Below are 17137 nucleotides of genomic sequence, written 5' to 3' on the forward strand. Positions count from 1 at the left end.
AATATGTTTTCTTGTTTGGAGTTGTATTAATTGTATGTTGAGTTTTACCCGGTTTAAAAAACTCAAACCGATATGTGATTTTAGGGATAGTTTTGTAGAAGAGGAAGGATCAATGACATGGTTTCAAGAACATGTGGGGTTATCCATGCCATTTGCGTTTAATTATAGCAGCTCTATCACACTTGCATACATTAGACCAGGGATACTCAAAGTACTGCCCCGGGGCTCATGCGGCTCCTCTGACCTTTACAAGCGGCCCCTGGGGGAACAGGAGCACTGGGCAGCTGTTTGCTGGACTCCGCACTAACAAAAATATTAAATACACACACAATCATTTATTTCAAACTTAATTGGTGTTAAAGAAAGGAAGTAACTAGGGACTTCTCTTCTGCACTTAACTTTAGAAACACCTTCATTTTTAAAGACATCTTGCAGCATAAGTGTAAAATTAAGACAGTCTCCAAAATTAAAAAAGTGTAATTAGTTAACATGCAGAACCTTTTCACCTTAGTACAATTTATTTTATCAGTGCATTGAGATGTATTCATTTAAAAGTGATAGTTTTCAAACATAAATTTTCGAAACATAAATTTGGAAACATTAATTGTTCCCTTACTCTGCGAACACCACCAATAGTAAATTAAAGAGGCAAGTCACTTGATATGTGCACTTTAATGGTGGCCTGGGTTCCTACCATACATAAACAACATTATAGTTTATTAAATCAAACATAGAAGCAGGTTTTGTGCAGCGCACACCATGTCTCACGTATTTCGAGGTCATCTTAAATGTGATAATGCAGAAAAAGGAGGGAAAGTGACACTAAACAATTGCCTAGGATCACACAGTTTGGAAAAGTGGGTAAAGCAGGATTAATTCCCGTTTTTCTGGTTTCCCATTGTTTATTTCAGCCACTAGATGTATATCCTTTGCTTCCCCTACACCTACCTTGCCACCAATATCCCTAGCCACCCCACCTGACCGCCGCTGCCCTGGCATCAATGCGGACCCAGGCACGTCACAGACCAAACTTTTTGGCCCCTGGTAAAATGTTTCTGAGTACCCATGCATTAGACAGTGTGTGTATATTACATTTTGTGTTATTGTACATTTTTCGGATTTGTGTTATTGTATACTTTTCATATTTTACTCTCATTTCCTGAAAAAGTTCCACGTAAAGCCGCATTGTAATAATATATTGACCTTATTCCTAGATTTTCCTAGGAGTCATTGAAGCTAAAATGTAGCATTGATAAGTGAGAATGGGCCGACCAGGAGCTTCTTCTTGTGTCACTAGTGTGTGCATACATAAGTGTCTGATTGCATGCATGCGTTCATGAGTGAGTTTGTGCATGTGTGTCCTTGCAAGGCATGTGGCAGGCCCCCGTGTGTACATGTATGGTCATTGGAAGTTCTTCTGTTTTTCTTCCAATTGAAATAAAACTAAAATACTATTTCATGAAATAATTTTTTGTTTTGTTAGAGCCATAGAACGTTACCACCAGCGGATTGATTGGCTCCTGGAAGACAGCAGAAAGGTAAGGATATCCAGTATTGCTTTAATGTCCATTAATAATTACGTTCTTGATGAGACAAGAATCCTCCCTGTAAACCTTTTAAAGATCTCTGTTATTCATGTATATATGTGTATATGCATGTATGTGTATAGCTTGAAACTAGCCAAAAGTGCTGTACACCGTCAAAGGCAATACAGTCAACGCCTGATTAGAGGATTAGCTAGCTTCTGGGTCAGTAGTGTACTACTGTTGCATTCTGATGTATAGTTCTTTTAAAAAGTGCATCTTAAACTCTTTCCTAAATTGTGGCGTTCTTGATTTATTCAGATATGTTCTATTTGATCTTGGGAGTCGAGATGAAAAAGGCCTGACGTCTTATGTTTTTTTTGCTTACACTTCTTTGTCTGCAGTCTGATGGTGTCCTGGCTATCAGTTTCCCCAGAGGCACCAGAAATGCTAAGTGTGTTAGCCTGCTAGATCCATGAGAGTGTAGGTTGTGATGGCTTTGTAAATGATGCAGTTGCTTTTGAAGATGGTGTGGACTGTCAAGAAGAGTCAGTGGAGCTCTATCAGGATGTAGGTGATTTGCTCATATTTCTTGAGACCCTGAATGAGACGTGCTGCAGTGATTTATATTCATAACAATGTATTAGGCAGGTTTACCTAGTCTCATTCTTAAAAACACTCTCTCCAATCCCATGATCTCTTATAGCCTCCCTCAAGTTGGGTTTGTATGAACTTAGGGAAGTGGGCCCAAAGTGTAGCTTTCCAGTCACTTTGATTCAAAATTGTTTGAATAGTTGTTTACAGTCTCATCATTCTGGGTGTGTAGGGGTGGCTGCTTCTATGACAACTGTGTTAAGATTGGCAAGGTGATGTCCCTGCTTTTGATATGCCTGCCCTTGTTCCATGGCTGAAACCCATTTTTCACAGAGTCCCCCGCCAGTTCCTCTTTGTTTATTTCCACCCACTCTCCCTGACAAATGTGGTCTGTCCCTGTAGTGTCTCATGTTAGACTCAGTCAGTATTAGAGGGACTCTGAAGGCAGTGCCCTAGGTGACATTTCTCAAAATTTGATTGGTTTACAGCACAGGTGTCCAAGTTAGCTGGAGTCATGCCAGATTTTAAAAATTACCAATTACCAAATTAATTCTATTTAGATTGAATGTACTTACATTTGGTAATGTGGATAGTATGAAAATCTGGCTTGGACTCCACTCTTGTGATCCTATGTCTGACACCTTCAGTTTATAGATACTTATGTCTCCTTGAAATTCGTTTCTGGACATAAAGAAATATTTAACCCAACAGCCTTTTAAAAGGGTTATGACTATTATTACTACGTCAGTTTCCAGTTGTTATTTCCTTTTCCTTGTATGTATGCCACCTGATTGATTATTGTTGAAGCTTTCAGCCAATGATGTCACCGGGGGCATGATTTCAAAATCAGCATTTTTCCAATTAGGTGCTTCTTGTTTTGTAATTAACACAGAGAAGATAGCTAAGTCTTTTCTCACATCCACACATCGACTTCCTCAATCATATCAATGAACAGTGAACAGACATGGTTTTGTACCAACAATGGGCCTTACTCACTAAGGTAAAATTACACTTTGTGTAAATTTACACTTGCTCTAGTAACTTTACTATGTTTTTTATGTCCGCAAACTACAAGTGTAATTTTGTTACTAGTAAAATTACACTAGTAAAATTACTAGTAGTGATATTACACACATATTTGTGAATACCACAAAGTATTAAAGTTACTACAGCAAGAGTAAACTTACACAAAAGTGTAAGTTTACCTTTATGTAACAGGACTATTGTCTAATTTCGGCAAGAATGGAGCGTTGTAATAGTGCACCCTTGTTTTGATATGTGTTCCAGGAATGCACTATTGAGATTGACAGTTAAAGTTATAGTTAACCTGTTCCCTCAACCTGTTCTGTCTAAGGTGTGGCCAACTCAGTTCTTTAATGGCGTTGTGGTCACTTACTACAACATAAGATTGGATCCTTGTTAAATTATGTGTAAATCGTGGTAATCAGTGAGGAGATTGCTTCTTGTTTTTTCAGATTTGGTTTATGATATATTTTAAGGTATTACAAAATGTGTATTCATTAAAGCACCTGCACAGATTAACTTTTTTTTTTTACTACTTAGATGTTTGGACTTGTTAAAGGAAGCAGAGTCGGAGTTCTTGTTGATTCATCAGACGTAAATTGTGACCCTGGATTGTTTGATTTCCAGAGAGGACTTTTGGTAACTAACGTTTAATTCTTTTTTCCCAAAACTTGATACAAATGTTAAGAGTGATTATATGCCACTCAACTGGGATAACGCTATCCATTGGATGTTGTACCATATGAATGAGTATTCAGTTCAGCAGCTTCAAAGCTTTTCTCATGCTGTAACCGATCAATAGACAACTCCACGCAGAGGTTTTATAAGGTGTTTTCTGTAGGCTATTCCCTAGAGCACTTCTTTCTCTGGAAAGCCTTTAGAATTACACCTCACCGTTATTTGCTGGCTTTAGGGCACATGAAGTACAGATATGCAGTAAAAGGAATGCATCCAGGAAGTCTGTTAGTAATTAATTACGGAAGCTACATCGGTTTCTATATGAATGACACAAGTGTCATAACAGGTCAGAGCTAAAAAGGACCTATTCTGAGTAATGCCGCCTCATCCCAGCTGCAGAAAAATGGAGAGAATTGCACTAGTCCTGGAACGGAGGCAGAACATCTCTCAGAATAGGTCCTTTTTAGCTCTGACCTGTTATGACACTTGTGTCATTCATATAGTAAACATATAGGGGGTTATTACAACTTTGGAGGAGGTGTTAATTCGTCCCAAAAGTGACGGATATACCACCAGCCGTATTACGAGTTCCATAGGATATAATGGACTCGTAATACGGCTGGTGGTATATCCGTCACTTTACCGTCACTTTTGGGACGGATTAACACCTCCTCCAAAGTTGTAATAACCCCCATAGTAATCTATACATAGATAATACATACGTGGACAGTTTTTAAGCCAGCCATCTTCATCCACTGCATTGCTGGAATGTCATTCAAAATTTCGATCAGCTCACAGGACTGCATACACAAATGGGGCATGAAGTCTGCCCCCTTCAGCCATTGGCAGCTAATGGCTTGGTTGTTAGTGTCATTCTGATTCTAAGTGAACGTACCGGGCAGCTGTTGGGTGCATCCAGGGCAGGCATTGGGGGTGATGGCATTAAGAGCCAGATGTAGCAAAATCCGAATTTGCAATTCTCTCCGACCGACTCGCAATTTGAGAGTCGCAATTTCGGATGCTGGATGGTGTCCCTGACACCATCTGCGAATCGGAAGGGGGTCGCAAAGACCCACCTCATTAATATTAATGAGGTGGGTCGCAATTTGTGACCCCCTTCCAATTCGCAGCACTCACAGGGATGGTGGCCTGCTAGAGACAGCAGACCACCATGTCTGTGACTGCTTTTTAATAAAGCAGGTTTTTTTTTGTATTGCAGCCCGTTTTCCTTAAAGGAAAACGAGTTACAACACAAACGAAAAAAATGAAACGTTTGTGTTTTATTTTTTCAGAGCCATTCACAAAGGGGAAGGGGTCCCATGGGGACCCCTTCCCTTTTACGAATGGGTTAGCACCCATTTGAAATGGGTGCTAACTGTGAATTGCTTTGCGACCGCATTTGCGGTCACAAAGCAATTCTACATTGCGATGCGAATCGCAAATAGGAAGGGGAACACCCCTTCCTCTTTGCGAGTCGCATTCCCATTTTGCGAGTCGGTAACCAGGTTACCGACTCGCAAAATGGGAATGAGCATCACAATGTGCATTTTGCATGGCACAAACAGCAAAATTCGCTGTTTGCACCATGCAAAACGCTTGCTACATCTGGCCCTTAGACTCTAATATGAGTCTGCATTGGGAACAGTAATTCCCTGGCCTCACCATCTGTACCCCATTGAGCTACTGTGTTACACCTGTGATGGTATAGAGGCAGAGACACCGTCCAAGCTGCACACATATCACTTACATATCACTGAGTAACAGGATTCACTCAGCCACGGCAATCACTTTCCTGCCACCCATTTGCACAAAGATGTTGGTGGACTTGGCTTCTTTGGAAGTCTTGAGTGCCAAGAGCCACTTAGGCCATTCCTTGCTATTATCTCCATGTCAGCCAATAAAAGATGGTTGCCAATAATTGATCTGTGAGATATATTGCTTAGAATATCAAGCATCAGCCCAAATCCTCACCACGTTTGTGTTAATCAAAACTCCACCTCCTCCTCTGGAGCATCAGTGCCTCCTGCACATGGATGGTGATGAGATAGCTTTATTAGAGACACCCAGACTGTACCTCATACCCATCCCTGTATCACACAGCCTACAATGGTACTGCTTGGTTTGCACAGCACCCTCATTGGTGGCATCTTCTTTAGGGCTATGGGTTATCACTTGCCCCCAGCAGGTGCTTATCGTGCACCAGTGCTACTTGCTGTGGAAAGACTTCCCTGTGTACTTTACAGATCTCCCTAACCACCACATGTGCCAGACCTGTGTGTTAGAATTATACTTAAATGAATGTTGGGCAATTACAAACATCATGTCGTTCCCAAGAGCTCTGCTTAAAAGTGAAAAGTTGGAAAATGAGCCGCTTACTGTGTTTAATGTTTAACGTTTGGAGGGCAATTCACACAGGCATTGGAGACTATATAAAAGAGTAGTACGGGAGCACTACTTTGCTTAATCCAAATGCCTTTATGTGTAGGCCACAGGCCCACAAGTGTCTTAACTTCTTGCTATTTCTATTGTTTAACAGTGTTCTTCTTTAACTCAATTTACAATGAAGTTTAAGTAGTATTCAGAATCCTTATTTTGGAGAGAAAGGATGTATTTGTAATAAGAATGTTATTGTTTTTTGCACGAAGTACCTCATAGATGAACAACTGTGTTACAAGAAGAAACTGTACTTTATTTCCTTCGGTACAGACGTCTCATGTCTGTGGGAGTCTGCAAAAGACGTCAATGTACGCATGTAAGTGTATCCTTTATATTAGTTCTGTCATAGGGTTTTAAAGTTTTCTGTACTTCCGTTTAGGGCACGAGCATTAAACGTTACATAAGGCATTACATCCTTAGCACCACCAGCTTTAGCAGTCACAGTATCCCTTCTACATGATTTGTAACATATAGAAGGGCATATACAATTGTAATAATTGTCACCAGAATTACTTTACAATACTATTAGAAGTTTTCACCATAAAGAAGAAATACATCTAACTAAAACAAAGACAGACAGTTAAAAAATGTTGTAAGGTTGGGCCGAAGGTATTATATCAGTCATTACAGGTGTTCTGCCATTCCCAATCTTTCAATATTCTTTGGAGCTGATAGGTAAAACTAGTGAGAACCAGAGCCTTAACACTGGTAGACAGAGAACAAGGTGCAATAATGAATGTTACTGACAGCATTCGAGATCACTAATGCTAAGAAACTTAATGTGCCAGCTCTGTCCCCACACTGATGTACTCTACCACTCCCTTCCTCCCCTGGCCACAAACACACAAACATACCTGAATTATACAGCACAGTCTGCTTCTGGTTTCAGTCTCCCCTTTAAGAGCTGCTAACGTTCCACACTTTCCAACTATCCCCATCCAGCCAAGCTCTCCAGCACCTGCTTACGCTCTCTACCTTGCCTCACAAATCCCTGGCCCTCATCCTAGCATAAAGATCACTGCCTTGTTGCCCTCCTGTTTTTGGCCCACATGCTTTAGATTGCATCCTGATTCACATGTCCATTATCATCCCTACACTGCTCGTCCAATAATAATTTCCCCCTGTCACAACAAAAATTCTCACTAGACACAAACTCAGCTGTCTCAACCAAGGTTAGACTCTAAAGAGGCATTGAGGAGAATGTAAGTAATACACTGCACATTTAAAGTTAATGCTATCCTAGTTTTGATGACATGGTGCTAATTAAAACAATGACAAATGGGTAGTGACGCACTGAGTTAGCCTTACAAAATGATGTGTATATTATCGTTTGTTCAACTGACAAATATCACTTTGGGACTGATTGTACTTCTGAAACCATGTTTTAGTATATAGGTTATCATGCATACCACATCCACATTTTGATTAAGTACAACATTATGTAACTCCTCTTCTAGATTAATCCCGTTTTAATAATTTCTATGGTGCACTACTGTCGACCTTCAACTCAAAGGTATCCTCTCTCCATATTCACCCCTTTGCCCACTTTAGTGATGGATCACATCTCCAGTCAGGACTAGATGACTAATATCTGCACTCACCTTAGAGGGTGGAGAAAGTCTCACACCCTCAAAACCTGGAAACCTGCTAAGAGGCTAAAGACACTGAAGGACTCAATTAAATCTCTATACATCATTCACCATATCCACATTCTCATCCCTAACCCACAGTCTTTCCCACTTATTCCTCTTCCGGCACTATTACAATGTTTATAACATTATTCAGCCTTGTGGTCAGCGACTTCAAAATTTACTGCTGTGAAATCATCACTTTCAGGTACATTCTGCACACCTTCCTCACAGGCAGCCACCACCATATGCATCTCTATCATCTCATCCACTAATTTTACTTGATTTGATCCCCTGTACCTTTCCAGTAGAGCTCATACATTTGCTCTATAAAGCTATATCAGTGTCCTTCCCTTCTGACTCCTTCAACCTTATATTATAAAGTCACACTGGACTTGTGTTTTAATCTAATGTCTCTCTCTCTCTCTCTTTTTTTACAGTTATTCTCTCTTCACAATATGCTACCCGTATAGCTTCAAACTTGCAGTAATCCCCCTTTACCATACAAACCAATAGGCAACATTCCTCCCCTTCTAAGTACTGCCCAGTTTCATAGTTGCGTTTTTAATGAAATATTGGCCAATGAGTCATCTTACTATTTACCTCCTCTCTTTAAAACTTGTTAATTCTCTACACTATAGGCTTTGCCAACTTCACTCCATAAAGAAAGCCCTCACACAAATTCATTGCTTTATCACCTCAAATTGATATAACCTCATTTTCTCTGTCCTAATTGTTCACCACCATTCATGAGCATTTGATCGAGGTGACCAGTCAAACATGTTAATGACCCTCACCTTTCTTGGCACTGCTCATGAGACCCTAAAGTGGTTCTCTTTCTTTCTTTCCAGACAGTCTTTCTGTGCCACCGGGTTCTGTTCACTTTTCCATTGAAATAGTTGGTCCTTACAAAGCTCTATTCTGGGGCCCTTTTTTATTTTGATGATACTCAACTGTCCTTGCTTCTTCCACGCCTAATAACCACAAGAAATCTCAGCTTGCTCATAGCCATTCAGAATTAGATAGCCGTCCACTCCCTAATGCTTAAGCCTTCAAGAACTGACATGACTTAAATTACGGGTAACTTAGAACTTTCAACCATGTTACTACAATATACACCTAGTGACTCTCATGCTCTTGCCTTCTGGAAGGAATCTAGGCATGCTTTCTATCGCTACCTGCGAACTAGAAGGAGGTGCTTGAAATTAGCTGTTTAACATACTAAGAATCCACCCACCTACTCTTTCAAGCATCTGCGTCTCTCCTAAATCCCTTGGTGATAAGAATATACTTTCTCTCCATGTGGCTAGATAATCAGCTGTGCCACACAAGCACTCTAAATTTATCATCAATCATGATGGCAGTTACCTAAAAACAAGATATAGTACCAGCTACTGAGCTTGGCCTTCCAAGATATACATGCGACTTCACCTTACCAGCTTTAACAAATGATTTTTTTGCCATACCTGGCCTTGCATACTGTGTTCAGTGAACCATTTCTCTCTGATTGTACCAGGACCACCTTACGTACCTCAAGATTGGGTTCCTTTGAACTCCTTGACCTTCTATATGGAACACTTTTCTAGTCAATTCAAAGTTGCTCTGTCCATCTAAGTATTTAAGTGGAAACTCATGCCCACCTCTTAGAACTTGAAATGTCACTGTACTGTTATTTCTTATCTGTTGCAAACAATTCTCCTGGAAAGAAGGTGATGCCTCTGCGACCCATTTCAAGCTTTGTTCAATTTTCTGAGGGAACATTTACCTTGAATTGTCAGTCAAACGTATTTGTAATGTTGAACTCTGATTACAAGCCATCAACATTTTGTTTTAGTTTTTTTTTAAACTGACAGAAATTGTGTGCCATCCCCTAATGTACCTATTAAGTATTATCAGTTGACTGGCTGGGTGAAGTGAAATCATTAAGCAGGAAGAAAGTTCCTAGAACCACAATCTGATTGGCTTGTGGAGCACTATTTTATTACATGATACAGATTTGAAAACAAACAAATCTTCCCTGCTAGTAATTTTCATTTTTTAAATAGCAGGTTGACCAAAACAGCATAAACATTATGCTCATATTCTCACTGTGATTGGGTTGCATGATATCCAGTAGTAGCAGACTATTGTTTTTAATGTAGAAAACACTTTTCACATAGTCATCACATAGACCCCAAGCAAATAGTCAGAATAATGTCAAAATCAGTCTTACTTCAGACATGGCTCTAATCAAAGACAATTTTTATATCTGCTTTCTGGTTCCACCTCTATTCCTAATAAGAATCCACATAAAAAGTGCCATTGTTTCCTGTGTTAGGGGAATATTGGATCTATTTGTTTCCCACTGACCCTTGCCTTGAATGTTTTCCCCAGTTTGTAGTTGCCTCAGTTTTGAAATTGTTTATTATTCTTCAAAAGCAGTAACTAAGCTCATCTGTAAAAATAGTAAAGTCACATTTCCTTGCATGTGATTAGGTTACATCTGATTTTTTAACAACATAAATACCATATTTTCAAGAAAATGACTGATAATAAAGCTACTAAAATGTAAATCTTTTTTAAGTAACATATGGGAAACAAGCCCAGGAAAAGGCAATAGGGCTGGGTTTAAATTGTCTGAGCATGTAAACAAAAGTATTCACAAGTGCTGTTTATCACATTGAAGCCTTCCCTATTGCCCTAGCCAGTTCTCAGAAAAGACATAGTAGAAATGTTATTTTCCATATAGAATGCATATGACAGATAAAGAATTGAATGTGACAAACAGAGAGATGATTGATTGTATTTTTCAGATGTAAAATGGTAATTCAGGCATTCTAATAGAAGCACTTCCTGAAAGTCACACTGATTCACTGAATAGCTAGTGTTTAGACAGAATATTGGAAACAAAAATACTGTGGAACAAAATAGTGTTTCAAGAATACCAAGAACAAAAATATGGTGAAGGTAAGTTTCTATAGGTAAGCAAAGTTTTACTATATATAACTCCACATATCTGATAGAGACTTCCAGTTGCAGATTCCTTATCGTAGAATTTCCCCCAGGCGTCAGTCTTGATCTGGAGATTTTTCTTGAGTAGTACCCCTGTGCGCCATCAGGTGATGTTGGTCGGCTCCGCGTCCGTCATTTGCTTTGTGCATGCAGGATATGACATTGCAGGACCTATATAGGTGCCACCCCAGCGCTGATGTCAGTTCTTTTCTTTCCATGCCAGCCAGCATAGATCTGAATAAGAGCTATCCCTCACTCACTTTAAAAAAAAAAATTCTTGAGGATTTTTGAGTATTGACACCCCTGGTGCATCGAGATGTCGTCACATAAGACCGGGTTCAAGCCCTGTGGAATCTTTCACTGGGCAATGTTCATGACAGATCCACAGCTCGTGTGCTTGTGGTGTTTGAAGCACGACCACGACTCAAAGTTGTGCTCCGCGTGCCAGGGCATGAATCCGAAAGCTTTGAGGGAGTGGTCCCTAAAACTTATTATGGTCCAGCGTCTCTGCATCCCTCCCGGTCGAGAGGAAGGTTCCGAGAACGGTCGCGAAGTCCCCATTCATCATCATCCCACTCCAAGTCCTCGGGGACAGTCAGATAAGTTGGGGTACAAAAGGAGGTCAAACAAGAGCAAAGAAGTCAAAGTCAAAGAAGTCAAAGACTTTACCATGTCCGTTGGCCGACGAGACAAGGGAAAAGAAGCATTGTCATTCCTGGTCTGTGTCCTTGGAGCGTGCGTCTAGGTGAGCTCCGTGCTTCCCTGAGTTATCAGGAGCCAGAGCGACCCCTGCTCAACTTCCTGAGCTTTGTGATGCTGTGTGTCTCATATTTGGGCACTCTGACTCTGCTGGGGTGCCTTTGGGCCCCGTGGGGTCAGCAGGGGCCCCCTCAAGTTCTGCGCAGGTAGCTTTCTACTACCTCAACCTTTCCTGCAATGGTTCTGACGTTGACACTCCTGGTGTCCACCCTGTCCATGGTTGATGTCCACCCCATCCTCATTGCTGACTCCGACAGAGAGTTGAACCGGCATCTCATGATGCCGATTCTGACTTCAACAGGGACCTTGCTCCTTAGGACGTATCCTGACCTTTATTCTCTTAGGTTGGGGTACGGTGAGGATTGGGGTGGGGGGTTGCTGGACCCTTTGGAATACCAGCTGGAAGATCCCATGGTTTGGCAGATGGACCTGGGTGAGGCCAGTGGTCTGAACACTTCCCCCTGACACTGCCATGCTTTCTGCCCCTACCGTGGCTCTGCAGGAGGGAGTGCCCTACTCAATGGTGGTGAGAAGAGCGGCTGAGGTCCTGGGCCTCGAGCTGCCTTTAGTGGCAGTCAGGACTAACCTCTTGACATAGGTGCTTCAGCCTTGGGCTTCCACTTCTTAACCCCTTTTGCACTTTAATGAAGCCCTCACTCATATTCTGCAGGGTAGGTGGTCCAAACTCAGCAGAGGGGCTCCTGTGAACAGGACTATTGCCCAACGCCATAGAACCGCTCCTAATGACCCATTGTTTCTGATGCAAATCCCAACCCTTGAGAGCTTGATTATCCAAGCCTTCACGTCCGGGGGCGCAATCCCTTCCACACCCCCGGAAAGGGAATCCAAGAGGCTGGATCAGCTTGAGAAGAAGATGTTTGCATGCCTTTTTGGCTGTTACATCCATTCTTTATGGGACACGGTTGCGCTGGTGCTGCCATAGGTCCTGGCAAGCTGTTGCTGATGGGAGAGGCACAGCGAAGTTCACAATACGATGTGGGATAAATACAGCCAACTCACTAGGCAAGGGCCTCCACCGTATTCTAGACCTTCAGTCCCTCGATCTCTTCCACAAGAAGGATAAGGTCAAAATGTTCACTCTTGCTCAGGTTCTATCTGCCCTGGACCCAGGAGACTAGATGGTAGTGTTGGACTTTCAGGAAGCCTATTTCTATATTCCCATCCTGCCCGCCTCCCGCCCTGCCCGCCCACAGACGTTACTTGAAATTCATGGTAGGTCACAAGCATTTTCAGTTCATCGTGTTCCCCTTTGGCCCTACCAGCACCCTCGAGTGTTTACCAAGGTGATGGCAGGGGTCACAGCTCATCTGCCCAGATCAGGGGCTGCAGTCTTCCCCTATCTTGACGGCTGGCTGTTGAAGGAGGGCTTGCCCCAGGCTGTAATCTACCACCTCCAGACTATGGCAGACCTCCTGCATTCACTGGGGTTCACTATAAACATACTGAAGTCATACCTGACTCCCTTTTATTGCAGCTGTTCTGGACGCGGTGCAGTTTCAGGCTTATCCTCCCAAGTGGCAAATCCAGGATATTCAGGCTATGATACCAATGTTTCAGCCTCTATCCTGGATTTCAGTGTGAATGACTATGAGGCTGTTGGGCCTCATGGCATCCTGCATCCTGCTGGTGTCACATGCCAGATAGTATATGCGGCTCTGCAGTGGGACCTGAAGCTCTAGTCTGTGCAGCGTCAGGGGAATCTCTCCGACATGGTCCTGATCTTGGAAGGAACTGCACAAGATCTGCATTGGTGGCTCTTGAACCACGATTGGGTCGGAGGCAGATCCCTCTCCATTCCCCAACCAGATCTGACAGTGGTGACAGATTCATCACTCTTGGGATGAGGTGGCCACATGGGAGAGGCAGAGATTGGAGGCTTCTGGTCTCCTTTGGAGTCAGGGTTCCACATAAATCTTTTGGAGATCAGGGCGATCAGACTGGCATTGAAAGCATTTCTTCCCTCTCTCAAAGTGAAGGTAGTGCAGGTGTTCACAGACACACCACCACTATGTGGTACTGCAACAATCAGGGCCGGTAGTGTTGTGGACCCTTTGTCAGGAGGCTCTGCACCTCTTGACATGGATAGAATATCAGGTCATTTCTCTAGTGATTCAACACCTCGTGGGCTCTCTGAATGCCAGAGCGGATGAATTCATCCTACAATGCCTGGCCAATCACAATGGCGTCTCCATCTGAAGGTGGGGCTAGGTCTCTTTGAGCAGTGGAGAGAGCCTTGCTTAGATCTGTTCACCTCTGCAGAGAATGTGCAACGTCAGCAGTTGTGTGTGTTGGAGGTTCCAATGCGGCACTTGCTCGGCAACGCTTTTTGACTCGAGTGGAGCTCTGGTCTCCTGTACGCCTTTCCGCCTATACCACTTCTGCCCAGTACTCAATAAGATCAAGAATAACCGGGCCTAAGTAATCCTCGTGGCTCAGGACTGGGCATGAAGAGTCTGGCATCCAGCGCTATTGAACACGGCCATCGATCCTGAATTCAGACTGCCCCTTCGGGAGGATCTTCTATCACAGCAACCTGAACATGTCCAGTCTCCATCTTCTTGCGTGGAGATTGAGTGGTGGCAGCTGGCAGTTTTTGACCTTCTGCCCAAAGTATGTAATATTATCTTGGCAGCCAGGTGTCCCTCCGCCAAGGTATACACCTGTTGTTGGCATAAATTTATGGCATGGTGCACTGACAAGTCTTTTGACTCCCTCTCTACCCCTCTTTCCGAGGTCCTCATGTTTATATTTTTTTTGGCCCAGCAGGGCTCTGCTTTGGGCCCCCCTCAAAGGTTATTTGTCTGCAGTCTCTTGATTTCTGAGATTACTTGACCAACCCTCTTTCCTTAAGTCTCCTATTGTTAGTAGGTTCCTCAAGGGTCTTATCCACGTATCCTCCATCACCATTTATTATGCCTCAATGGGATTTGAATTTGGTTCTGACATTTCTCATGTGTGCGCCTTTTGAGCTTCTTCACAATTGTCCTTTCAGGCAACTAACATTAAAAACAGCCTTCCGTGTGACCATTACATCTGCCCGGAGGGTGAGTGAGCTGCAGGCCTTGTTATCTAAGCCACCCTACCTTTTCAATAAATCCTGACAAAATTGGCTCCCTTTTTGCCAGAAGTGGTTGCGCCCTTTCATGTAGGCCAATCCATCTCCTTGCCTACTTTTTACGCACCCCCCCCCCCATCCTTCTAAGAAAGAGGAGAGACTACACTGCCTGGACTCAAAAAGAGCATTGGCTTTCTACCTTGATCGAACCAAAGAGTTCCGGTTGGATCATCAAGTCCTTTTTGGGCATCTGGGTACGAAGAAAAGTGTGGCTGTGCAGAAGAGAACCATCTCTCTGCATTAAAATGTGCACCGCATTGGCTAAAAAGAAACCCCCGGAGGGTTTGCGTGCTCACTCTACCAGAGTGACAACTGCAACCACTGTGTTATCACCCGGAGCTCCAGTCCTGTACATCTGTCAGGCAGCAACCTGGACATCACTGCACACGTTCACCAAACATTACTGAGTGGACAGTCAGGTCCAGATGGAAGGGTACTCTGCCTGTTAAGTCCTGCACGACTTCCTTGTATGATATTGGCTTGCAGATCCACCTCCGGGGATGGTATTGCTTGGGGATCTATTCTAAGGTAAGGAATCCACAACTAGAAGCCTCTGTCAGATGAACAAGTTACTTACCTTCGGTAACTCCTTATCTGGTAGAAACATATTCTAGTTGCAGATTCCTTACCGTCCTACCTATCCTCCCCGCTCTGTGAACGGATTTCTAGAGACAGGCACTTCCCTTTCAGGGCTCTAGTTTTGACGCATCAGTGGTCGGTGTTCTTCATGGCTTAGCACTTCTGGCGTGGATAGTTGTGAAAAGAAACTGACGTCAGCATGCCGGGTAATGGCGCCTATATAGGTCCTGTAACGTCATATCTGGTGTGCACCACGCTGATGACAGATGCAGAGCTGATCGATGCCACCTGAGGGTGTGCAGGGGTACTGCTTGAGAAAAATCTCTGGATCTAGACTGACACCTGGGGGAAATTCTAAGGTAAGGAATCTGCAACTAGAATATGTCTCTACCAGAGAAGGCGTTACCAAAGGTAAGTAACTTGATGACATATCTCTGCAAGGTATGTAGATAAGAAGTTAAGAATAGTAAATATATACTTAACTATTTGCACTTACTTTCTCAGCATTTTATCCTTGATATTTTTGACACAATAGTCTGTCTATACAGTATTTTTGTTTCCGATTTTCAGTCAGTGATTCAAATAGCCTATTGCATGATGTGAGAGAATAAAATTCCTCTGGGCGGAGCCTAAGCAGACTGTATGTATATTTTATATAATTGGTAGTAATATTGTCACGTACTGCGCTGGACTTCTCACCTCTGGATTTCGGATTGGCGAATACACCAAGTCTTCTACAGGTCCTGGATGTTCCCAGATAAGGGCGACCCCTTCTAGTAGCCACGGTGCCGCTTGACAGGCTACGCCAAAGCAGACCGTATCCTCCAGAAGGAGTCCCAGAGGGAAAAAACCCCAACACTGGGGAAAAAACCTCTAACAGGAACTCCTGAAGGAAAACAAGAAAAAACAGGACTTGACAACAGGAAACAAAAATAGGCAATATCCAGGGTACAAGGCAGGAAAAAAGGAACAGGCAAAAATATCCCAAAGCAAAAGCAGGAACAAAGAACAGGCAAAAATCTCCCAAGGCAAAAGCAGGAACAAAGAACAGGCAAAAATCTTCCAAGGCAAAAAAGCAGGAACAAAGAACAGGAGCGAACAGCACAACCAGAAGGAAGTGTTTGCAACGCAAGGAGGAACAAGACTGACTGACTTATATACTGAGAAAAGGGAAGTGACATCACAGGAAAGGGAAGTAACACCATCTTGGATTGGGAAAAGCCCATAGACCAGTAAAGGAAAAAGGAAGTAGTATAAAAGAAAAACAGAGCATGCTGGGACAAAAACACGAAGAAGACAAGATGGACACAACATGGATAGAGACAGGCAAAAGGCTCAACAAAAAACTCACCACCAACAATAAAAGAAGAAAAAAGGCTACAAGTAAGTGTAGCGCGACCGGGAGCGAAATATATGCTTCCCAGAAAGCATAGTCAAAAAACGCAGAGATCGGCGCTCCGAATATCGGCAGCGTGTTCCACCCGCGAGGACAGAAAGAGACGCTGCGTCAGAGCGCGGCGTTACAAATATAGCTTGTGGGCAGCTAATCTGTTAATTCAAATCTAAAAACTGTAGGAAGCTGATCTGGTGTGTGGTGGACACCTGTCGTGTTGGCACATTATACTGGGACCAGGCAACCCCTATTAATGAACGTAATCAGTGTCTTGAATTAGCTGTGGATGAGCAGCTAAGACGTATTTAGGAGACATGCAAAGCTTATGCAATACCACAATAGTCACACAGCAGCTTGTCGCACATGAAAGAACCAAACATTGTTATAAAAATAAAGG

The 17137-nt window shown here is 42.8% G+C and overlaps 1 protein-coding gene across 1 annotated transcript in view; it reads left to right on the forward strand.

Annotated features, from left to right (window-relative positions):
• VWA3A (von Willebrand factor A domain containing 3A) overlaps window positions 1-17137 on the forward strand; it is a 541655-nt gene that overhangs the window by 105522 nt on the left and 418996 nt on the right. Inside the window, exons 6-8 of the mRNA XM_069210293.1 lie at window positions 1484-1538; window positions 3681-3779; window positions 6464-6570. Of these exons, the coding sequence (XP_069066394.1) occupies window positions 1484-1538; window positions 3681-3779; window positions 6464-6570 (261 nt within the window). The remainder of the gene's footprint in view (window positions 1-1483; window positions 1539-3680; window positions 3780-6463; window positions 6571-17137) is intronic.

The sequence above is a fragment of the Pleurodeles waltl genome, chromosome 10 (genome assembly GCF_031143425.1).
Source record: "Pleurodeles waltl isolate 20211129_DDA chromosome 10, aPleWal1.hap1.20221129, whole genome shotgun sequence".
Taxonomy (NCBI): Eukaryota; Metazoa; Chordata; class Amphibia; order Caudata; family Salamandridae; genus Pleurodeles; species Pleurodeles waltl.